Source organism: Barbus barbus, assembly GCF_936440315.1.
Source record: "Barbus barbus genome assembly, chromosome: 6".
Taxonomy (NCBI): domain Eukaryota; kingdom Metazoa; phylum Chordata; class Actinopteri; order Cypriniformes; family Cyprinidae; genus Barbus; species Barbus barbus.
In genome coordinates this window covers 28,602,560-28,628,571 of record NC_136734.1, presented here as the reverse complement: position 1 = coordinate 28,628,571, position 26,012 = coordinate 28,602,560, and the positions used below count along the sequence as shown (strand labels likewise).

Below are 26,012 nucleotides of genomic sequence, written 5' to 3'. Positions count from 1 at the left end.
TTGTTCACACAGCTGTTTTACTTAATTTACCTTGTATTATGCATTACTTTTTGTTTACAATTATTAATTGATACTTCCTTAGTTTTTTTTTTTTTCGCTCACACTTTTTATTTTTTTCCTCATTAAAAGAACTAAAAGATATATGGGGTGCCATGCATTAACCCTGTGGAGACTTCCTGCAGGTGCAGATAATGAATATGTTTGCTATCATGCTTTTAAATGAATGTATCTAAAAATAGATTGCCAGACATGGAGGCATTCAGAGGGTTTGTCAGACACTTTCCCTAGATGAATGCAATGTAGCGTGGTCATTTCCAGTGTTGGGTGGATATACGTCATTTACTTTTTCCAGTTCTGTAGAATGCATGTTTTGGCAAGTATTGGGCATATAAATAGGAGCTTGTTTTCCTCGGAGACTGTGCCAAGGTTGGCAGCATCAACATCAGAGATATAGGGTAGAGTACAGAGCGTTGCTGATACACAGAGCACCAAGTTACGGACGGTCAGTGTGCCAAGGGCATGAATTCAACTGTCGATCTGTGCTATATTATTTTTACCACAATTTAGATTAGATACACAAATAAATGTATGTCCTTTTCCTCCAGTTTGACTTTGTGAAGTTGCTGGATGGGAGACAACTGATTAAGCAGGATTCCCGGAATGTCAAAATTCCGAACCCTCCTCCACGAAGTCTGCTGGTGTCTGCTCTGCAGGAGACAGGCTTTGTGGAATACCTTGATGTGGGCACCTGGTACCTGGCCTTCTATAATGATGGTCGAAAGATGGAAAAGGTGGTGGTGTACAGCACACCCATAGGTGAGAAACCAACAATTATTTGTTTTTTCCTTCATTTGAATGCTTTTATTTTTGATATAAGCAAACTTATTACATCACGATTATGTTTTTGGTTATAAAAATGCTTTCTAACAGTACACAAAATAGATGTGTACTTCAGAATTATTTAACTGTATTGTATCTGTGTGTTCAGAAACAATAGATGGTTGCTCCACTAACTGTAACGGTAACGGAGAGTGTGTCGCCGGACACTGTCACTGTTTTACTGGCTTCCTGGGGCCAGATTGTTCAAAAGGTACAACTGAAGGCACAATCATAATCATAATCACACAATGATACACAGTATTATCTCAATAATATACATAATCACATAGTAACACCTAATATAATTATACACAACATGATCATAGTTTTGCACAAATACACAATGACATAATCAACATTTTATCTGTACAGTAAAGCCATCGAACAACATTAGCAGCAGTCAAACTATGAGCCTAAAGGCACATTCACTCCAAGCACGATAACTATAACAATAAATATAGTTTTAAAAATAGCAATAATCCACACCACAGCTATAACGTTGATGGCACAGAGAAACAATATCATTGGAATCACAAAAACATTGATAGCCAATCAGAATCCATCATATAAAGAAGCAGACAACATAACTCTTTGAATAAACAGAACATTATTGTGCATTGGTGTGAACGCTAATAGAGTTATCTTTATAGTTATCGTTCATGATTTTCACACAGTATTACTTCTTAGAGTACACAATGTAACAAAGATCTGATTATTCATGAATTTGTCTCTATATTTCAGACTCTTGCCCAGTGCTGTGTGGTGGGAACGGCGATTACGAGAAAGGTGTGTGTGTGTGTCACACTGGATGGAAAGGGGCGGAGTGTGAGGTGGAGGAAGGCCAGTGTATCGATCCCACCTGTTCCAACAATGGAGAATGTGTCAACGGGATCTGTGTGTGTGCTCCTGCTTTCAAGGGCGATAACTGTGAGCAAGGTACAGCTCTCTCTCACCCACACACACACACACACACACTTTCATTAAAACATTTTCAGCTTTTGATGGACTAGATTCATTTTTAGATAGAAAGATTGAGTTTGAAGCACAAATAACCCTCATCTGCAACATGACCATCATGCTGCATGTGAGTGTGTGTGTGCGAGCAGAGCTACTAGTCTATCTCCACGGCTTGTTTATGATGAATGCCCTGTAATTGGATTTTAAACACACTTTCTCCCCTAACCATTAAGCTGAAAATTCATTGCCGCCATTTCAGTGATAGAGAGAGAGACAGAGAGAGTTAGAGAGAGAGACTCAATTTAATCCCATGTAGATCCATCCACCAAATTAGCTTTTCCATCAGACACCTTCCCCATCTACACACACACACACACACACACATTCACTGAAGTGAACATATTGTTACTGTTGGAATTGGAATTTACATGTATTTGCTGTATCTTGTTCTTTTTTGTTATGCACTCTCTCTGACTGTGCTGTTTTCATGTTTCACCTTCTCTGCCTCTGCACTATTCAGACAGAATTCATTTGATTTCATGTTTTCATGATGTTTTAATCTAAATATAATATATATGAGTAAGAAAAATATTTAAGTTAATACCTGATTCTTTTACTACATTTTACTACATTTATTCATTTAGCAGATGAAACGTTTCACAAGCAATTATTGCTGTACATTAAATAGGTATCACAGTACAGAGCGCCATAAATGTGGGGGAAAATTATATATTGTGGCCACAATGTACTAATTTGTTACCTCATTGTATTTTAATCATGGCCATGATTTACTAGTTCTTTTCCTTGATTTAGTAATTCAAAACGAGAGAATGAATTAGTACAATGTGGCCACAATTTATTACAGTGAACAAATTAGTAAACTGTGTAAATTTATTCATACTAAATTGTATTCCTGTGATTGCACAGCTGAATTTTGTCACATGGTCCTTCAGCAATCATATTAATATGCTGATCTGGTGTTCAAAAAAAAGTACATTTTTATCATTATTATTATTAATATTGTTTTTGCTGCTTAATATTCTTGTGGAAATCATAACACATTACCTTTCAAATGTGTGTGGTAATACTTTAAAACATTTTAAAAATGTATAGTTTTATTCAACAACGATGCATTAAATTTATCAAAAGAGACAGTAAAGATATTTATAATCTTACAAAATATTTGTATTTAGAAACAAATTGTATTACTGTTTCTACAAAAGTATTCAGCAGCTAAAACTGTTTAAACATTGACGGCAATAAGAACACTCATTAATAACTCATTAATTTATCACCAATAATAAATAACAGGAATAAATTACGTGCATATTTTATACATGTAAAATGTATTTGATCATTTTATATATAGGGTATATGGCAACTGATATTGGATATTTAATTGTTCCTCTTCTGGGGCTGTCATTTTGCGCTCAGTTACAAAACAGTTATAATTTAATAACAGTGCCAAACGTAATCTTCACCAAAATAAATAAAATAATTTTTGTAGTATTTAAATTATTAGTTTTATTCAATAATCATCTGCTTTTCTTTCTCGCTTACCAGTACGAGCATTATGTTAAACTCAAGTGATATTCTACCCAGATCGAATGCAAAATGGTTCGAATCCATAATGCAGATGCACTAGACAGCACAAGAAATTCAGATCTAATTACGGTGTTTGACGTAGGTCAAAATATACGAGAAGATGCGTTGTGAAAACAATAATGTACTGCAATCACACGCTTCCGATCCGAATGGGATTAGATGTCTCTAAGATAATTTGCACCGCAATTTGTACCCGAGTTAGTTTGAAGAAAAACTCAATTCGAACAGGATTAAAATCATGAAGTACATCGATGAAGCCCCAATTTTCCCAACTTTCTCAGGGAAAACTAGTTCTGTCTGCATATGGCTTTATACTGTATGCACATACAGTCTACATGCACCTGTAAATAAATGCTCATGGACAAATCTGTTATTTCTGTGTGTGATGGTTGTGTGCGTGTGTGTGTGTGTGTGTGTCTACAGTGGATTGCGTGGATCCCTTGTGCTCAGGTCGCGGTGTGTGCGTGCGCGGTGAGTGTGTGTGTTCGGCAGGCTGGGGAGGTGAGAGCTGTGAGACGGCACTTCCTGCCTGTAAAGAACAATGTTCAGGTCATGGAACGTACCAAGCCCAGACAGGGGTGTGTGTGTGTGAACAGGGATGGAACGGTGACGACTGCTCCGTGGGTGAGTATCAGTCAAAACACACAGACATACAAATGTGCAGGCTTTTTCCTTTCATCTTATCTTTTGTAATTATAGTCTTGAAAGTGCTTCTTCATCATTTGGTCATGCGTCTCTCACTCAGAAGTTTCTGGTTTTAGTTTGATTCAGTTACCATTGACCCCAAAACTCCAAATCCAGTTCCCGTTCCTGTCTGACAGAGTAAAGCAGGGCCCTTTGTGCAGGAGTATGGATCGGCTCTTAATTGTAATGTGATATACATTGCAAAAGGGGAATGTACTTTCTTTAATAGAGAAAACGGATTCGTTCTTATTGTCTGATTGATTGTGCGTCTCGTAAATGAAACCTGCTGGACTGTGGAATATCCTGTTTTACAGATGGAGGGAGAGGATTGCAGTTAAATACATGATATATACACTTTACACAAATACAGTGCGCTTTGTTATCCTATGTCAATTTTAAGAGCTTTAGAGGCCCAAATTCCATATTTTTTTACTACATCTAAAAATTCACACTTAACTTTCTCAGTATTGTCGTGCTGACTGCATTAGTCAAGTTCGACAATTTAACCCTGTTACTCTAGTTATTGTAATAAAAAAATTAATTCATTTAATTTATGGGACATACAAGTTTAATAATAACTGCAAGGAAGACTAGACTAGCTAGCCCCTACTGAGTGATAACATCATTTCAGGTAAATCCGCAACCTTGGATGTTTATTTAAATTTGGATGTTTTTTTTAATGTTTAGTTCTATCAAATTTAACAAACTGTATTAAACATGTCCCAAATTTTTGTTACAAGGTGGCAAAAATTGTAGACCTCATATAAAATGAATAGAAAATAAAACAACATTTGTAATATTTAGTCTGTCCTCTCTTGAGGTTGACGATCAATATATTCTGAAGGTTAAACAGCTCCTTTCACTGTGCAATTTGTTGAAAATGGAACTTCCTGTTGTGAGAGATTCAGGCGCTATTTTGTACCCTGTCTATGGAACGTCCCATCAGTTTCATAATTTCCTGGTTAACAACGATGATATTTAAATAAGAACACTTTTTTTATTGCAAAGAGATTGCTCTTCTGGAAGATCAGCAGGATTTTGTAACTCATTGCCTTTTGGCCACTGGCTAGAATATGAAAGCATTTATTAAATATTAGATTATCAAAATGCAATATTTATCAAAATGCATGAATATTACAGCTTGAAACTGGCCGTTTCCACGGCAGAGCAGTTAAATTGATAATGTGTGTATACAATGCGGTTTAATGCCCTTCCTGTCATTTCCAGACATTTATATCTGGCGTGTGATTGAGAGGAAGAGTTCTCGTCCGATGTGCTTTATGGAACAGCAAGGATAATTTGTTTTGAACGGTACGAGATGTGGGGGGCAATAGGAGTGAGAAAGACAGAGGAGAGGCTGTCCAAACTCAACGCGCAGCGCTGCAGTTACAGAGGAGAAATGTGGAGGCTTATTTTAAGTGACTTTTAAGATATGAAAAACTGTCATCTCAGTTTGACCCGTCACGAATCCTGTAAGTGTGCGTGAAGACAAAGCCATTCTGTCTGAGGGCCAGAGAGCAGAGATATCTTACTCGTTCAGGGAAATAGTTTTTGTCATGAAACCGTGCTAAACTCTGTCTTGAATTCAGAAGCACAGTAACATTCGGACAGTTTAGGCTGGTGTGAAAAAGCAGACTGTAGATGGAGAGAAGAGGATGTGCTTGAATTTCTCTCTTTACGCTCGCTTTCACAATCAAAGATGCACTCAGTCCGCACCGATGTCTATGCACTCAGTCAAAAAAAAGTTGTACAAAATGACTTAAGTCAAAAAGTCTTCTAGAAGAAGGCACTTGCAGTATATATGGCAAACAATACAAATTGGTATATATAGTATACTGTATATATTTGTATATATTGTACTTTAAGCCAGTGTGCTCAGATTGTTTGCAATGTCCCAGACAGTCCAAACAGAATGAGTGAAAAACAATGGAGCGATGAAGCAAACTGTGACGACCGACAGCATCCATGCCACAGATCGAGGCAAAAATTGTGGGACATCAAGTGCAGTGTCAACACATGACCACACCACTAAATTCCTCCGTTCAAGATATAACCACAGCAGGAAGTGAGCTCTCGGCAGTCATGGTGCAGTGCAGCAGCCAGCTGTGAACCAGCATGATCCACCAACAACACACAGAAAATCACTGGATTGATTTCAAAAATGTCCATATACTAGATGTATAGTACGAAATGGAGGAAAACAGACCGAAAGAAGGAAAACAAAAGATAAGATTTGATGTGAAGCAGCAAGAGTTAGTGAACATGCAGTACTTCATGCATTCAATAGGTGTATAAAATTCAAGACGAAAAAGAAGCAGCGTAAACAAAAACTTGCAAAGATTTTGTGTCGATTGCAAGTGTGCCGCACAAGTCTTGAAAAGTGAAGCCAAAGCGCCTTGCAAGTGTTCTTTCTAATAAGTTTGCTTTAAATTAGTCATTTAATGCTGTAAAAATGGGGTGTGGTGTCATGATTGTGAGCTTGTGATTGGGTCTGCGGGAGTTTGGGTGGGACTTTGATTCCACGGCTCCACCTAATGAGCACTACTATGCAGACTCGGGCTCGGGCAATTAATGTCATTTTCGCAAGATTTTTGCAAGACAGTGGCCATACTGTGAATGTTTTGGCTTCACTTTTCTATAGTGGGAGGATGTGGAGATGCATCGTCAATCTAGTCTATGGTCGATTGTAACGGATGGTAACAAATGTATTTTTCTCTCTGTCACTTTCTGTCATTTATTTCAGAGGTTTGCCCCATTCCCTGCAGTGCCCATAGTGTGTGTGTTGCTGGGCGTTGCCAATGTGAGGAGGGGTGGGAGGGGACCACCTGTGACAAACAGGCGTGCCATCCAATCTGTGAAGAGCATGGAGAGTGCAGAGACGGACAGTGTGTCTGTCAGCCCGGTTGGGAGGGAGAGCACTGCACTATTGGTATGTCAGAATGACACCAATTGTATTATACTATTATATGACATTATTACACAATATTATATATACTATTATACAATTCAAAAGTTTGAAGTTAGTATGATTTTTTATACTATTTTGAAAGGAATTAATAATAAAGACATTTATAATGCTACAAAAGATTTACTTTTACCATACAAAAGATTTACTTCTGTACTTTTATGATAATAAGAAATGTCTCTTGAGCACCAAATTGAAAATTAGAATTTATGAATGATCATGTGACTCTGAAGACTGGCATAACAGCTGCTGAAAATTCAGCTTTGCCATCACAGGAATAAGTGACATTTTAAAATATATAAAAATTACATTATATTATAAAATTTGAAATTGTAATAGTAGTTTACAATGTTACCGTTTTAACGGCATTTAAAAAAAAGTAAATGCTGCAAACTTGGTGAGCATAAGAAACTTTCAATTGCCTGGCCTTTTATTGTCCAACACCAAACTATATATATATATATATATATATATATATATATATATATATATATATATATATATATTAGTGCCGTCAATCGATTAAAAAAAATAAGTAATTAATCACACATTTCTCTGAAATTAATCTCGATTAATCACACCTAGCGTTACATTTTAAATATACTTTTATATTGCAATAATTTCACATTAAATCTTCAAATTAATGTACAAACTAGATAAAGACAGCATATTTTTAATATTTGTTTAATGGAATATTTTTTTTGACTGAAGGCCAGTATCACTGATACCAACACTACCGATGTCTCTATGAAATAGTTTTCCCCCTAATATTTAACCATTGACTATAGCCATTCAACATTACAGTATAAATGAAAGCTATCAATTTTAACATTTATTTGACTTTAAAAAAGTAACTTCTAATTTAAGTGAAATTAAAACAGTCTTCACATAAACCCATTATAATAAATGTCATATTTACCTGTGCCCTTCAGCAGAAATATACAGTTGTGAGTGGGATGGCCAACACTAGCTCTGCCCATGCAGAGCATTAATTGCGTTAAATATTTTTGAACGTGTTTAACTGAAAAAAATAATCGCCTGCATTAACACGCTAATTTTGACAGCACTAATATATATATAGTGCCAATATAGTGCGTCTCCCTCTCTTCCTTTTTTTCCGTCTTTTTTCCTCCTCTGAGTCAAAGCGCGTTTCTTTAATTGTGGCACTCATGATGAGAACAGACTGTGAAACTCAAAGGACAAATATACGCTTAAGGCAGCGAACGACAGGGACACTTTAAAAAAAAACAGCAATGCACATACACACACACACACACACACACACACACACACAGAGCTTCTCTGAAGTATGTCTCCAATGTAATTTCTCCTCTTTGTTCTCTCTGTCTTTCATTTTGTAACTCTTTCAGCAGCACATTACCTGGATCTGTTTGATAAAGGTAAGTGTATGTGTGATAGAGTGAATGAAGGAATGAATAGATGACTTTGTGATGTCTTTTGTATGAACAATTTTATTCAAGGTCTGAAGAAAGAATGCTGTGATTATAGATGTGCTGTCTTTCTCTCTCCCTTAGATGCGTGTCCGGGGTTGTGTAACGGTAATGGACGCTGTACGCTGGAGCAGAGCGGTTGGCATTGTGTGTGCCAGTCAGGATGGAGCGGGCCAGGCTGTAATGTCGTCATGGAAACCGAGTGCAATGACAGTAAAGATAATGACAGCGGTAAAAAACCCTATAGAAGATGAGCTGTGTGGATGACAGATATAGCACCGATGAATTTAGCTTTATGTTAACAGGCACATACTCACAAAGGTATTGTGTAAGCGCAGTTAGATTTTTTTTTAAAAGAAATTAATAATTTTATTCAGCAGTAATGCATTCGATTGATCAAAAGTGACAGTAAAGACATTTATAATGTAAACAATTTCCATTTAAGATAAATGCTGTTTTGTTGAACTTTATATTTATCAAAGAACCTTAAAAAAATGTATCATGTTTTTGACCAATATGTTAAGCAGCAAATAATTTCAACATTGATAATAAGTAATATTTCTTGAGCATATTTCTTGGCCGCTATAAATTTAGCTTTGCCATCAAAGGAATAAATTACATTTTAAAATACAGGGTGGGCCATTTATATGGATACACCGTAATAACATGGGAATGGTTGGTGATATTAAAGTCCTGTTTGTGGCACATTAGTATATGTGAGGGGGCAAACTCCTCAAGATGGGTGGTGACCATGGTGGCCATTTAGAAGTCGGCCATCTTGGATACAACTTTTGTTTTTTCAATAGGAAGAGGGCCATGTGACACATCACACTTATTGGTAATGTCACAAGAAAACCAACGGTGTGCTTGGTTTCAACGTAACTTTATTCGTTCATGAGTTATTTACAAGTTTCTGACCACTTATAAAATGTGTTCAATGTGTTGCCCATTGTGAAGCATAAGAGGCTTCTTTCAAAAACGGTTAAAAATTGTAACCCTAAACATTTGAATGGTACTATATGTGCAAAAATGCACCACCTGTTGTATAATAAAACACTTTGGCTTATGTCTCAAATTGTGTGAGTGGATTTAGTTAGCTATATTTTTAGTACATAAATATAGGCCTGGTTTCACAGACAGGCCTTAGACTAAACCAGGATTAGGCCATAGTTCAATTAGGACATTTAAGTCATTTTTATAAACATGCCTTAGAAAAAACATTACTGGTGTGCATCTTGAGACAAAACAAATGCACTGATATATTTTAAGATCAGTCAGTGCAAGTTTCTTTCAGTTGAAACAGTTCAGACTTAGATTTTAGTCTGGGACTAGGCTTAAGCCTTGTCTGTGAAACCGGGAATTAGTATAGTACTATATAAATTAGCTAAATCTGACCAAACCTCCCTTTGGGGACACCCTCAATTTAAAAATAAATAAATAAATCATAATAAAAAAAATAAAAGAAATCTTGCAGAACTATGAAAGTGTAAAAAAAATGCAAAAAAAAAATACAATTAAGTTGAGTCTGTAGTGATTAACATTAGCTTTATATTAAAACAATAGAAGTCTGAAATATGCATGTCCTCTTTATGGCGTCTGTTTAAACGTGTGAGTGTGTGAGAGAGAGGTTTCTGGGTTATTCTCTCGGAGACTTTCTCCTGTGGGAGGTTAAAAACACAGATCCCCTTTAATGGAGCTGACAAATGAGATCATGCGCACACAGACACACGCAGAGCAAGGGCAAACTGCATCAAGGCTACATGTCTCTGCATGTAAAGTGTGTGTGTGTGTGTGTGTGTGTGTTTCAGATGGTCTCATGGACTGTGTCGACCCAGACTGTTGTAGTCAGCAGGTGTGTGCGAGCGCCCCGCTGTGCCAAGGCTCGCCTGACCCACGTGACATCATCCAGCAGAGCCACGCCCCTTTTGAGACAAGCCCTTCACGGCAGTTCTTCAACCGTGTGCGGTTCCTCATTGGACGGGACAGCACACACATACTGCCAGGAGACCTGCCATTTGACAGCAGGTGATAAACACTCACCTGTAAATATTAGCGCAAACACACTGAGCCAATACACATGCACACATAATCTTATTACAGGGAAAACAGCACTTGATCACGATCTTTCCCAGATACTCAAAGATTTGTAACTGTATTTATATGCCCAGAATTTTCCTATTCAAACCGTGACACTTGTTTTAATATTTCTTTGTAGAATTGTTGTGTGATCGCACTGAAATTTTGGGTAGAAGTAAAGGCAGACTTGCGACATTAACTGTCTTTTATTGTCAGACTGGAATAAACATCTTAGTTCAAACTTTGGTCATGATTGACAGCATTGACTGGGCGTTTAAACCACCAGCCCGCATCGGTTCTGACATCCTCATTCACATGTGAAATTGAAATGATACTGCACAAACCCAAGCATCCTCTTGCATGCCAATGTTGCCAATGTTTTGGCTGGAAAAGGGGGAAAACAAGATCCGAGTGCCTGGGGTAATTTGGGAGAAAGAGGTCATGAACTGCTCATTCAAAGTAATTTTGATAGCAGTCATAATGGTAATTTATGCAGGTCATTCTGATATTTATTTTGCATATCAAATTTGTATCCTCCTCACAGAAACAAAGAGATGTACAGTGGTGACCAAAATTGTTAGAACACCTGACGGATCTGAAAATATTAACCTTTTTTGCCTGTTCATGAAATGATGGTTGCTCTGAGCACAACAAATAACAGATGAAGTGAGTCGTACTGTTTTTATCAACTTTTAACTTTAATATTTGGTATGGCCATCTTTTGCAACAATTACAGCAGCACATCTCTCTGGCATAGTGTCAATATATTTCCTGAGAACTTAAACACGTGCCTTCAGCAACTCAAGCCAAAGGCTTTGCTTTGAATCTACAATAGATCTGTCCAGTTTATTTTCCAACTTGCTCCAAATTTGCTCGAGGGGTTGAGGTCCAGACTTTGAGGGGGCCAGTCCATCATTCTCAATGTTCCAGCAGATTCCTTCCATTGCAGGTAGTTCCAGCAATAGTTTGTTTTATGGGTATTGTAATGGCCAATTCAACAAAAACAACTGAAACCTCTTAAATATGGCAAATGTTCTAACAATTTGGGCCACCACTATATATATATATATATATATATATATATATATATATATATATATATTATGGCACACTGATTAAAAATGACATTTCATGACAAAATGGTTGCTGTTCCTAGACCATAGTTTTGTCCAAAACTTCAAATACTAAGGCAAATACATGTGTTTAAAACAAATAAACAGTCTGAAGTTACATCAGATGCAATAGTGAATATTTAATTATCAAAAAAAGTGTTAAAGGGATAGTTCACCCAAAAATTTAAATTTGATGTTTATCTGCTTACCCCTAGTGCATCCAAGATGTAGGTGGCTTTGTTTCTTCAGTAGAACACAAACGGAGATTTTTAACTCAAACCGTTGCAGTCTGTCAGTCATATAATGGGAGGCAATGGGACCCACGGCTTTGAGAGACAAAAAAACATACACAGACAAAACCAAATTAAACCCTGCGGCTCGTGACGATACACTGAGGTCTAAAGACACTAAACAATCTGTCTGTGCAAGAAACTGAATGGTATTTATATAATGTTTTACCTCTGATCCACCGCAATGTCCAGCTGTCCTGAGCACATTCACAACAGCCAGCGTGTGAGGGTGTAAACAATGAGTGACGTATACACACGACAGATCGCTTCTGCGTATGCGTCTACTATGCCAGAGCACATTGATGCATCACGCGCCGGCTGTTGTAAACGCGCTTAGGACAGTTGGACATTGGCAGTGGATCAGAGGTAAAAAAATGATATAAATACTGTTCAGTTTCTTGCACAGACAGATTGTTTAGTGTCTTAAGACCTCAATGTATCGCCACAAGCCGCAGGGTTTAATTTGGTTTTGTCTGTGTATGTCTCTCAAAGCCGTGGGTCCCATTGACTCCCATTATATGACTGACAGACTGCAACGTTTTGAGTTAAAAATCTTTGTTTGTGTTCTACTGAAGAAACAAAGTCATCTACATCTTGGATGCCCTGGGGGGTAAGCAGATAAACATAAAATTTTCATTTTTGGGTGAACTATCCCTTTAATACGGTGATGCTGAGTTCAAAAATATGTTCACACACAGATGAATGTGTTCAAGCATTTCGTTAGCTCGTGTAAACTTCCTCGGGCTCTTATATGCTGATACAATAACAGCTAGCTGCTATGAGCAGTGACTCAAACCAAAAATAATCTCCCAAAATGATTTTTGCAGTCATCGTCTAGTTTGAGGAAGTTTAAAATCGATTGAAGCATGTATTGTATTTTTCTCTGATTACTGAAAAGAGAAGGCTCCTCTCTCAGTTTCGATCTCTCCTGACAGATCCGCTGGTTTCTCTTGCAGTGACTCTCTCTCTTTTTCTCTTTTTTTTGTGCAGTCGAGTGTGTGTAATTCGAGGTCAGGTTTTGGCCTCTGATGGAACTCCTCTCGTTGGTGTGAACGTCACGTTTCAGCATAACCCTGAATATGGATACACGCTCAGCCGACAGGACGGCAGGTAACACACACTCTTAAATACTTTGTAAAAAAAAGAAATGGAATGGAACATGCACTAACACACAGACAAACACACATACACACCGTAGACATTGTATTAACCTCCTATATATTTCATTTATATATTAAGTGTGTTGTGTATGTTCTACTTGTTGTATAGAACCTAATGATTCTTTAAATAACATTGTTATTTAAACAGTGATCTTAATATTTCTTATTCATTTTATGGCTTAATGTTTCTTTGGTTTTTTTATATTTAAAAATCAAAAAAAAATTATTTTCATATTCAAATTGAATTTTAAGTCTCAGATATTTAAAGCAGACAAACACATACACGCACACATAAATATACCGTTCAACCACACACTCATAAATACACTATTCAACCGTTCAAAAGTTTCTTCCAGTAAGACTGTCTTGAGAAATGAATACATTAGATTGCTCAGAAGTGACAAAGACACTGTTCAAACTGTTACAAAAGATCTCTGTTTCAAATAAACGCTGTTCTATTTCCAGTCATTTTTTCAAGACTCCTGAAAAAACATGATGGTGTCCACAAAAAATTCTAAGCAGATTATTATTATTTTTTTGGATTACTACTTTTAACATAATTAAGACATTTGAACAACCACAGTCTTTAAATATGAATTATATGTATTTACAGCACACTGTCTTGTCGATTTGGTATAGGGAAAAATTGTGAACCTTTGTTTTTAAGTGTTCGTATTTTTGTTTTTCCCATTAGCTTTGATCTTCTGGCAGTGGGCGGAATCTCTGTGACTCTGTTGTTCCAGCGCGCCCCATTTTTGTCCCAGATTCGGTCTGTCTGGCTTCCATGGAACCAGTTCATGGTCCTGGACCGTGTTTTTATGGAAAGAGCTGAGTCCAAACCACCTGTCTGTGACCTGAAAAACCTGATCAGTCCACATGCCATTGTTCTGTCCGCTCCTCTCCCGCGATTCGCTGCCGACTGTGAGGACAGAGGAACTGTGGTACCTGAACTGCAGGTGTGAGACACATTCAGTCTGAGAAAACACTGGATGCAATATCTTAGCCACATGCTATGAGACTATACCAGAATCAATGTTACTCAAGTCTCTTGTATACTTCAACTGTATTTATGTGACACATGAAACTGCTAGCTTGCAGTGTTAGACGTGTAATACCTGATACACACTGCGAGCCGGTGCTAGAGAAAGAAGAATGTTCCTATTATAATCAACAAGGCATAAACAGCGTAAAAATAAGATTTCTACAGTGTTGACTTTTTTTTTATTATAAAGTGAGCATTTTCAAGAGTCCAAAATTTAAGTTGCGTGAAACTGTGTAAATTTGACACCTTTGTTGATTTATAATGTAATGAGAACGTTCTAATATTGATGCGTTGTTCACTTTGAGTGTATAATTTACTCAACGTTTTAAGAAAACAGTCTCTCTGAAGTTGACTGATGAATAAAACAGCAAGCAATTCAAGAACACAGTTCTCAGCTAAATTTAGATGTGTAGCCCACAGTAACAATATAACATTGAGTTGCCCACACAAAACCACTATTTTTACTTTTAGTATTAATAATTGTGATTGCAATATCAAGGGAAATCAAGGAATTTTTTAATTTTCACGCAGTCCTTCTGCCTGTGTAGAGTGTTTCAAATCAGTCCCTCGTGAGAATTCATTTCAGTTAAGATGCTTTCTTGGAGGGCAGTAGCCTATGTAGGCAGTAGACAGCGAGACAGCTCACTCAGTTTTGGAACGAAGCTCGTGTGTGTGTGTCTGTAGGCTGTAAGAACTGCAACCTGTGTTTATGGGACATTTATTTGGCAGCATTACGGTCATTGGCTCAGGTTTTGTTCCGTATGGAAAGTGCATGCAGTAAATAGAAATACAATTAATTTCTCTCACTCTAACTGTGCCTCTGCCTAATTCATCCTTGTTCTTTGTGTCTGCACGTCTGCTTCTGTCTCTTTCTCTTTGTAGGCGGTCCAAGAGGAGGTGGTTATCCCTGCTACTATTCTGAAGTTAAGCTACCTCTCTTCCAGAGCTCCAGGCTATCGCTCTCTCCTGAGGGTGGTTCTGACCCATTCCTCCCTCCCGCCGGGCTTGGCCAAAGTCCATCTGACTGTGGCCGTCCAGGGTCGGCAGCTTCTGAAATCATTTCCTGCAGCTCCAAACCTCATATATGTTTTCTCCTGGAATAAAACAGACATCTATGGCCAGCAGGTCACGGGGCTGGTGCAGGCACACGGTGAGGGTCTCATCAAAGAATCCTGAAAAAAAGCATCACATTTTACAAAAAAATATTGCCGTTTTCAACAAATCTTTCTTAAACACCAAATCAGTATATTAGAATGATTTCTGAAGGATCGTGTGATACTGAAAACCTGAGTAATGATGCTGAAAATTCATCACAAGAATAAACATTTTGAAATATATTAAAAAAGAAAAGTTATTTTTAAATTGTAATAGTATTTCACAGTCATACTCTTTGTATTGTATTTTTGATCAAATATATGCATCCTTAATGTGCATAAGACTCAAAAACAGTATTTTTTTTTAAATGGTATTATGAATGAAATGAAATGTCAAGATAAAGTTGTGTGAAGATTAACCCCTTAACTGTCACTCACAGTTTTGAACATAGACATTATAGTGCACTATCCAAACTGAAATTTTTATAATTCATCAACGAAAACATTTTGCAACATGATTTTTGTGTACCATATCCATGGTAATGCAATGTCTGATTTTAAAATGGGTTTCAAAGGATGAATTTTGAGATTTTAAGTTTTCAGCTGATATATAATTTCTTATGATTTCTAAAGCGTGATAGGGAAAAAGGCAAGTAAGAAGACTGTCTGTGACAAAGGTCAGAACTCCTGTTATGATGTAGATTTTTCAGGTGCACTCGTCATAAATTAATCTAATAATTTTCCGATATAGATATTTTACCACTTTTTTTATTTAAAAAGTTATTTAGGAGTCTTAGACCTTTCCAACGATATATAGTTTGTCATGATTAGATTACACTGTAAAAAATGATCGTGATTTTAACGGTAAAAAACTGTGAAAATGCTACGGTAAAAACCTGTTACATGGTTAACGGAAAGTTCCTGTAAAATTTACAGGGAAAAACCGTAAACTGACGTTCCCAGAATTCCCTGCATTCCATTTCAAAATCTGTTTGAATTTGACGTTTTTTTTCTTTGAAATAACTGTTTCTTCTTAGTTTTTTCTTATCGGTTATGTTTATTAGGGTTGTATGTTACATCTAATGTTGTTAAATTAATGTTTATAGCATATTTCAGTTTAATGAGTCTCACCATGATGGTGTTTAGTGCTTGTTTGAATGACACTGTGCACCTTCTGTATATGCTATTGTTTAAAAGTTGCTTGTGATGGGCTTTGGCTCATCATGTGACTTTCTCATCATCACCTGCATTTGGTGGTTATCAGTGTATTTCAAAGGAACAAAACAGATTTCAGTACTTTAATAGGTTGGTATATTAAGATTATATCAGTTAAAGAAATTACGGTATTTAACTGTAAATTTAAGTTAAAACCGTAAAACCTAAAATGTTGCTACTGTATTTTTTACGGTAGAATTCTGGTAACCACAGCTGCCAGTTTTTTTCCGTAAATTTTACGGATTTTTTTTTACAGTGTAGGATTTAATTGTAAAATAGTGAAGTAAACTTAGGCGTCCCACAGAGGGGACGGGTGACAGTTTTAAGTAGAGCAACTGGATTGACGGTACTTGATAAAATGCAAGAGGCACAACTGTTTAGTCTCTTTTATAATTGAACAGTTTGAACGACTGTGTTTAGGACTCCAGACAGGACTGACAACTGTATTCTACCTCACAATACCCCTCTTTCTGTCATTTTTCTTACGCTGAGATTGACAGCTAGCTAATATTAATGATTGACAGCAAGAAAATAACCTACAAAGCTCACACTTATGTCCTGGGTATATCAATGATGTGACTGACAACTGTTTGTCGAGTGTGGTTCCATTCAAACAGCATGAGTTGATCGAACACGCTCTTAAAATTTAGTTGTGACCCCTGGAAATGTAAGGAACTAACTTGAATGCGGTTGTCACTGTCTTTTATGACTAAATTTTGTATGAACAACCATACTTAGCGCTTCGAACAGGACTGACAACTGTATCCTTCTGTTGTATGATCGTAGCTCCTCTTTCTTGCTATCTCCCTCTCCATTATTTGGAGATCCATCACAATGACTGCAATCAGACACTGCTGAGAGTCTGAATCTATCATTTTTTTCTCATTGAAAAGCATTCTGTTTTACGGCACATTTGCACACCTACTGAATAATGGCTAAAAATGGTTAATTGCTGGCTATTATGGAGGAAATTAACTCCTGTTTTCAAGTAAAAATTAGAAAGAATTAAGCAAAAACAGTTGTCATTATATAAACAAATGTGTGAAATGTGTAAACAGCTGTTTTTTTTCACAAATAGAAATTATTTATCCGCAAATTACAGGATGCTAATATATCTATAATGTATCTCTTGTGTATCTTATTAAATAGGTAGAAATACAGGATCTCTGCCCTGCAAACATAATTATTTGTTAATAATTATTATTCATCCTATCCTACTAACTCTTGTTTATGTTGGCTACATCTCAAGCATTGCTATTTTGAAGCACCTGCCTAATTAATTTCACCGTAACACCATGGCAACACAACTGTAACTGAAGCAAATATAATTTACCCACATACACTGTAGCAACCTGCTGCTCACTTTAACTGGATTCAGCTCTTTAAACATTTTCCTATGACGTGACACATTTATGTGGAGTAAGGTATTTGTGGATGTTATTCCGTTAGTTAAAAACATTTTTAAATGATATGTAGTATTCATATATTAGTTCACACCAGTCTAATTAATCTTGTAAAATGACAGTAATTATTGGTTATACTGGGTAATTTATGCATTAAAATTATGCAGGTTCACTTTAAAATGAAGAATCACCAATGAAATTATGCACGAGTAGGTAAATGTTTTTATTCTGATGATGGTGATAGTTTGTCTCTTTTGGATTTTGATGATGATGTTGATATTTAATGGGCTAAGTCTGGCACTTACACTGGTGTGTGTGTGTGTGTGTGTGTATATGTGTGTGAATTAATGACAGTCTCTGTTGGATACGAGTATGAATCCTGTCTGGACTTTGTGCTCTGGGAGAAGAGAGTTGCTCAGCTTCAGGGCTTTGAGCTGATGCCATCAAACCTGGGCGGATGGACACTGAACCACCACCACGTCCTCAACCTGGAGAGTGGTGAGGGATTATCACACACACACACACTCATGCACATGGGTGTTTTCTTCTATGGGCAGTTTTGGCCCTGTGTACTTTTAGAAATGAAAACACTTTTCAAAATTATTAGTTTATTTACTTTGCCTTCTAAAACTTCCATATTACAGAATTCAGTCATATTTATGTTTTTTGGCCCTAAAACGGTCATAAATTAATTTCCACCAAATCTCATATCAAAATTAATTTTGTGGTGGGAATTAAGAAAATTAAATTTGAAACATGTTTGGAATAAAAAGGCAGGATATATTTTCTTGTATCCTAAATACACACAATTAATATTTTCACAGTTTTGGCATAACAAAATTACAGCTTAATAAGAGATGATACATAAAATACTACTTTAATTGTTCACATCTTATATATTTCATCTCAAGCATGCTTTTCACCAACACAGCTTTAGATAAAATGATATCAGTGCAAGATTACTGGACACGGGGTAAATGCCAACACTGTTGAATAGTAATCATTTGCGTAACAAGCCATTTTCACACAACAAATGTCTATTTTACATTATCATAGATTTATATAGTCTTTGAAGAATTGTCTTATGATGAATTTCTGTTTTAAGATTGGGAGCCTAAAAGCTAAAAGAATCTATTCATAAGACCAAAATAGTAAAATGTTTCCAACACAGTTTTAAAATGAAAATTCGATCCCTTGGACCTTCATGTGCTCTAGGAAAAATGAGCTTTAACTATGACCTTCAGACAGCAGCATAGCAGTGTTTATCAAAAAAAAGATACCCAATGTAGAGCACGTTTAAATCTAACATCCTCCCCGTCAATAAATCTTGTTGGCTCCTGAGAGCTCCCTAGATGGCAGTTTGTATCATTCCTTTCTTTAGTTTGTTTCTACAGGGTCTTATAGCACCATCGCATTTCATCACTGATACATAAAGGCTTCAATCTAATATTCTGTTTCTTTTCTCTTCTGCAGGTATCCTTCATAAAGGTATTGGAGAGAATGTTTTTATTTCTGAGCAGCCTCTGGTCATCTCCACAGTGATGGGGACTGGGGTGGTCCGCGCAATCCCGTGTCCAAACTGCAACGGCCCGGCCGTGGAGCAGAAACTATTTGCTCCCATCGCTCTGGCCTGCGGTTCGGATGGAAGTGTGTATGTAGGTGATTTCAACTACATCCGCAGGATTCTGCCCAATGGATTCGCCATCAGCATCCTGGAGCTCAGGTCTGCCATCTTCTATCAGCAAATTATCAGTCATTTCTGAACAGCGTTGGTTTTTTTTGTTTTGTTTGTTTGTTTTTAATTTTATTGTACAAGTAACTGTTGTATGTAATTTCTATTATTTTAAACTAATAGTTTTATTTGGTTATTTAGGAATGTCAAGCTTTTGATAACTTATTACTAGTGATTTTATATTTTTTTATTTATAAGAAGTTTAATTATTGTTTTATTTAAGCAATTATTAAAAAGGTAAAAAGGTTGAATCATATACCCTCTTGAAATATTGAAATAAATCAAATCAAATTGTGACATGGTGACATCTAAATGAAACAGTTTTATTAAAAAATAAAAAGTATTTAATTATTAGATCATGTAAAAATTACACTTGAGGTTCGTATTCGCTGTTTAAAGCTTATGAAACTTTTCATAATTGTGAAAATCGTCTTAGGAATATCTGTTTTTAATTGTTGACTTACATTTTTTTCCATGTTGCGCATCCAGAAATCGTGATATTAGACACAGGTATGTTTCTTTTTCAGAACCGATATCACCATATAGTTTTTCAGTTGTTTATACACTGCACCTGTGCTTGAATTCATTGTTTTTATGTTGAATCTCCATTCATCCATGCATCAACCTTGGAGGAGCTATAGAGGTTAAGTGACTCGAGTCTTAAATGCAAAACAACTCATTTAGAGGCAGCAGCCCCTATAGTAAGTCAGCAGAATCAAATTCTCAAAACTGGATCTTTTCTCATCAGAAAGCCCTAAATAAAATGTACACTAATGCTCTAAACATAAATATTCCTATTAGTGATAAAAAAATACTAGTAACCCCAAAACTTTAGTCAATACATCCCATTACTCCTAAGCTTAAATGACTACAGTATTTTCCTTCCAACACTTTAACTGCAATTTTATTCCTTTGATTGTCCCCTCCTTTATTGCATGGCTTGTTTATTTTCTTTTCATTTTATCATTTTTATCCATTTAATTCATTTATAGTTTACCTTTTAATTGCTATTGAGCATATTGCATTTTATTTTCTTCCAATAGAGATCATCTTTTATCATTTAATATTTACATACTAATTCATACTGTAGTATCTCAATGTGTGTATATGTGTAATTGTTCTATTTTTGTATTTGTGTGTGTGCACGAACCCATGTATGTGTGTGTTTGTGCATTTGCGGACATGTTTTTGTGTCGGTGTGTGTTATGAAGGCACACAACTGTTGCCTGTAATCTTCAGTGTGTGGTCAGGAATCCAAAGGCATTTTTCTGGTCGATGGATTGAACACTAACAGCTTTTCTCAGCAAACCGCTGGCAGCGTCACACCACAGTCTCCCGTTTATCGTCTGGATCTTCCTCGTTTCATGTGAATTTAGAAACGGCGCCCCCCACAGAGAGGGAGTTAGAGTGCGGGATAGACCTCTGCCCCACAGACTAACACCGACAAGCGCACTGTAATCCTTTATCTTTGCGTGCGCATGTGTGTTTGCACACAGTATTACATCCCACAGCAAGGGGGAAATCCTACCTTCAGCCGCCTTTTGGAGATAACGCTTCTGATCAAACCAAAGTCTGATTCGACCTCGCAAAGACTCAAAAGAACCTTATAGTATTAACATTTTCAGTTTCATCAATCTGTCAGTAAACACAGACAGCTTGACAGCTTTTGCCCTTTATTCCTGTATATCGAAAACAGCTTTGAGAGAAACGTGAATCTCTTTTACATTGGATAATGGGTTTGTGAAGTAACTATTTAAGTTTGTGCAACATTTTGCATTAAAAGTCTGTGCTTTCCCAGGGAATTGAACCCATGACCTTTGAACTATAGAAACTACTCCCATTTATTATAACGAAAACAGCTTTGAAAGAAATATTAATGTTTTTGATGTAAATTTGGTTAATGGCTTTGTAGAGTAACTATTCTCATTTGGGAGACCCTTATCAAAAGCAACTAACAGCAGTGCACACTTTGTCAGTCTGTGCAGTTTTAGGAACTGAACCCATGACCTCGGCGTTGTTAGCAGTTGAGCTACAGAAACTCTTTCCCTTTATTATAACTAAAACAGCTTTGAGAAACATATTCTTGTCTTTTGCCATTTTAGTATTGATTTGAAATGGTCTAATGGCTTAGTGAACTATTCTTGCAAACTGTTTACATTTTTTAAGCATTTTTACTGAACGCAACTTAAGTGCTTAGGTCTACACTTCATCAGGCGTTGCTAGCGGTTGAGCAACATGAACTACTCCCCTTTACCCCGACCTCACGGCCCCTATACAATTCTAATCCTTAAACCCAAAAGAGTGAATCAACTTCCCTCAAATGTCAGAGCAGCAGAACGCCTCGTAATCTTAAAGCACCAAACTCAGATGCCACAGGTGATGTGCCAGAGGAAGTGTTTCGCTTTGACAAAGAGAGCACAACCTCAAAAACATGTTTCTGCTGTCAAAAGACAAAAAAGCTCTCATAAATTTTTGTGCGGGACAATTTTTCACCCTTTTAGGAAATCGTTTTTTTTTCCCCTCTCCCTTTCAATTCTGCCTAAGGAACAGTTAAGAAAGAGGCAGCAGGTAGATTTGCTCTTAGGGCAGATGTGGATGGAAGGAAAGGAAAGGAAGATTATAGACTGGCAGGGGTCCGACGCGCTGGAGGGGCTGGGAGTTTTGATCGGGGGCTTGAGTTCAGAATGATTGAAATTCCTGCATGGCGCTGAGACCTGGAGGGGTTTTTTTTTTTTTTTTTTACTCTAACCTTGTGTGTGCACTAGTCCGTGTGTGGTTGTTTTTCGGCATAGATTCCAAGTTTATGAAATAGTTTAAGCATAATATGTGTGTAGCCCTGCTTCGTCATACAGCCTTGTTAAAATTCTCTTTCTCCAGCTCCAGCCCGGCTCATAAGTACTACTTGTCTATGGATCCTGTGCGCGAGTCACTCTACCTGTCGGATACCAGCAGCGGGAAGCTGTACCGCCTGAAGACTCTGACTGAACCCAAAGATCTCAGTAGGAACGTGGAGGTGGTGGCTGGCAGCGGGGAACAGTGCACACCCTTCCACCCGAACCAGTGCGGCGATGGAGGCAAGGCCGCTGAAGCGGCGCTCAGTAACCCCAGGGGTGAGAATCCAGTGCACACACATGCTGCGTTTCCGAACTCGAAGAGAAAGAGCGAGTGAGCGAGGCGGAGTGGTCATTGAAAAATAGCGGCATGTTTCAACCAGAGAAATGGGAAAACTAGAAAATGTAAGATAAATGAAAGATGCCTTCCCTCTTTGCTAAATCAGGCGGAGCGGCTATTAGTCCCGCCTATCCATCACTGCCACTGTCTCTTTAAACCCGTCAGTCGGGCTGACGGACAGGCAGGGGCGTGGCTAACGGGCACGTATGTTCTCTTATCCTTCAAGCCTCATTGTGCACTCTCTCTCTCTCACACAGAAACTCACTCACTCAACTGTCGCAGTTAAAAGCCTCCACTTACTTGTAAACCCCTGAGGATAGAATTCATAAAGAATCCCAGAGCAGGAATATTATGTATGCGTGTGTGCGCACGCTTTGATTTCGGACTGTTCTGCAAAGGGCTGTGTTTCAGATCAAACTGTAAATCACATTTAAAACTGATTTAAGCCTTTTTACACTCAACGATCCATATGCGTTTTTTTTCTGGCAAGCTGATGGATAAATCCTTCCGTTGTGCGCATCGGGGTGGAATACCCGTTTCTCCCTTTGTTAAAGTGTTTTTACTGAAGTCTATTATCTATAACAGGCTCTGACCGAAATGCTGAGAGCTTCAATAACTGCAATCCGACCTTCTATGTTCTCCGGCCATGAGGGGGTCCACACAAATAGACTGCAACCAAAGCATTAACATCTCCGCATGGTGATTTTTTTTTTTCTGTTTAGTTCTGCTAATCTGACCCGTAATGCTGAAATGTGTCACTTACATACGAGTTTTGACAGTTCTGGACGTTGGTGTGTGGCTTGACTTTGGCTTGCTGTTGATTCAATTAATCTCAATATACAGAATGTTTTTATAATCAATATCTCTTTATACACATAGAAACTCAGAGTGATGCAGTATTGATCTCTGCACCACGGCAGCATCTTCCGTGACTATGATCTCTTTAGTGCAGTAAAAACTGATAGCGATTCGGCTAGCTTCACCCAGCAAAGACCCAGATTTTCATGCAGAGAGCCAGTAAACGAGCCGAAATAAAATCAACTACACTGTTTGCTTTGAAAAGGAGATTTTATTTTCAGGAAATTTAATGGAACATTACAGGAAAATATACTGGCAGGATTGACACTTTCAGCATCTGTAAATAATGATTTTTGAGTCATTTTTTTGGACTGTAAAAATCATCTCGGTTACGTATGTAACCCCGGTTCCCTGAAGGGAACGAGACGCTGCGTCGAAGCGCTAGGGGAATGCCCACAGCGTGACCGCGCTCTGAACCAGAGTGTAACGTGTTCAATGGAAGGGCGAGACGTCATAGGCGGGTGACGTCACTGACCGGAAAGCATATAAGCTCGTGCGGTGGAGCCGGCGATTGCTTCCAGGAATGAAGCAACCGCTCGCAGGGATACAGGAAGTATGGCCTCGAGACGCAGCTTCTCGTTCCCTTCAGGGAACCGGGGTTACATACGTAATCGAGACGCTCCCTTCCAGGAACTCGAGCTGCGTCGAAGCGCTAGGGGAACAAGATGCCAACGCCACCAGACTTCCAAAATACCTGCCCTGTGTGTATCACTGGGAGCACAGCGAGGGCGAGAGAACAGAGGAGCCGGGAGTGGCCCTAAGATCAAGGTCGTAAAACCGAACAAAGGTGAGGGGCGTGAACCAACCCGCAGCATTGCAGATATCATTGCAAAGCGAAGTTTGCCCTGGGACCACACAAGGATCTGGTGCGCCAGCTTGTACAAGGGGTGCGAACGCAGACCTCCCTGGTGGTTGATGTAAGAGACCACCGCTGTGCTGTCGGTGCGCACCAACACATGGTGATCTCTTAGGTCTGGGAGAAAGTGCTTGAGTGCACGAAACACGGCCAACATTTCCAAACAATTGATATGCCACGTTAGATGGCGACCGCTCCACAGACCGCGGACAGGGTGGCCACTCATGACCGCTCCCCAACCGGTGAGGGATGCGTCTGTCGCTAGCATTATGAGGCAACAAGAGGCTCCCAGCACCGGGCCCTGAGACAAGAACCAAGCTTGGCTCCACATGTCTAAGGCACGTAGGCATCGCCGCGTGACCTTGATCATGCGAAGCGAGTTTCCCCTCGGGGAGAACCCCTTGGTCTTGAGCCACCACTGTAGGGGTCTCATGTACAGGAGGCCAAAAGTAATCACGTTGGACACAGCTGCCATGAGCCCCAGCAGTTTCTGAAACTGTCTGACAGTGAGTGACTGGCCCTCCTTCACTCTCTTGACTGAGGTGAGGACCGACTCGATCCGAGCAGGAGACAAACGTGCCTGCATCGTGGTCGAATCCCACACCACGCCTAGATAGGTGATTCTCTGAACTGGAGAAAGTACACTCTTCTTGGCATTCAGTCTCAACCCCAGCGCCTTCATGTGGGCGAGAACGACATCTCGATGCCGAACTGCCACCTGCTCTGAGCGAGCTAGAATCAACCAATCGTCAATATAATTGAGTATGCGGATGCCCTGGAGTCGCAGAGGAGCCAGGGCAGCATCCACACACTTCGTGAAGGTGCGGGGCGAGAGTGCCAGGCCAAACGGAAGAACCCGATATTGGTAAGCTTTCCCCCCAAAAGCAAAGCTCAGGAACTTCCTGTGAGGAGGAAAAATGGAGACGTGGAAATATGCGTCTTTTAGATCTATAGTGACAAACCAGTCCTTGGACCTGATCTGAGACACGACCTGATTGATCGTGAGCATCCTGAACTTCAGCCGCACGACTGAGCGGTTCAACTGACACAGATCTAAAATGGGACGCAAGCCTCCATCCCTCTTTGGAACAATGAAGTACCGGCTGTAGAACCCGGACTCTCTTTTCTGAGGAGGGACCACCTCGATGGCCTCCTTCCTCAAGAGCGTGTTTACTTCCTACTCCATAATCAGAGCCTGCTGGGGGCCCACGCACGTGGGAATCACCCCGTTGAAAAGCGGTGGCGGAGCGCCGAACTGAATACGATAGCCTTCCTCTACAGTACGCAGGACCCATAGAGATACATTTGGCAGTAGTTTCCACGCTGCCCAATGATCTACTAAGGGAACCAGTCTCTCGAGACTGGCCTCTGATGTATCCAGAGCTGCTGGCTCGGTGCCCTGAAGCGGAGGACCGGCAGGAGACAACCGAACCAGGAGCTCTAGAGACCCCCGCAGGGGTGA

At 38.6% G+C, this 26,012-nt stretch overlaps 1 protein-coding gene across 1 annotated transcript in view; it reads left to right on the top strand.

Moving 5' to 3' along the window:
- tenm1 (teneurin transmembrane protein 1) overlaps positions 1–26,012 on the top strand; it is a gene marked incomplete at its 5' end in the record, with an annotated part of 116,118 nt that overhangs the window by 54,564 nt on the left and 35,542 nt on the right. The window contains 15 exons of the mRNA XM_079417973.1: positions 606–816; positions 989–1,090; positions 1,621–1,815; positions 3,865–4,065; positions 6,869–7,054; positions 8,464–8,490; positions 8,626–8,772; positions 10,350–10,566; positions 13,010–13,129; positions 13,874–14,135; positions 15,104–15,371; positions 18,288–18,431; positions 19,407–19,656; positions 20,155–20,175; positions 22,543–22,775. Of these exons, the coding sequence (XP_079274099.1) occupies positions 606–816; positions 989–1,090; positions 1,621–1,815; positions 3,865–4,065; positions 6,869–7,054; positions 8,464–8,490; positions 8,626–8,772; positions 10,350–10,566; positions 13,010–13,129; positions 13,874–14,135; positions 15,104–15,371; positions 18,288–18,431; positions 19,407–19,656; positions 20,155–20,175; positions 22,543–22,775 (2,584 nt within the window). The remainder of the gene's footprint in view (positions 1–605; positions 817–988; positions 1,091–1,620; positions 1,816–3,864; positions 4,066–6,868; positions 7,055–8,463; positions 8,491–8,625; positions 8,773–10,349; positions 10,567–13,009; positions 13,130–13,873; positions 14,136–15,103; positions 15,372–18,287; positions 18,432–19,406; positions 19,657–20,154; positions 20,176–22,542; positions 22,776–26,012) is intronic.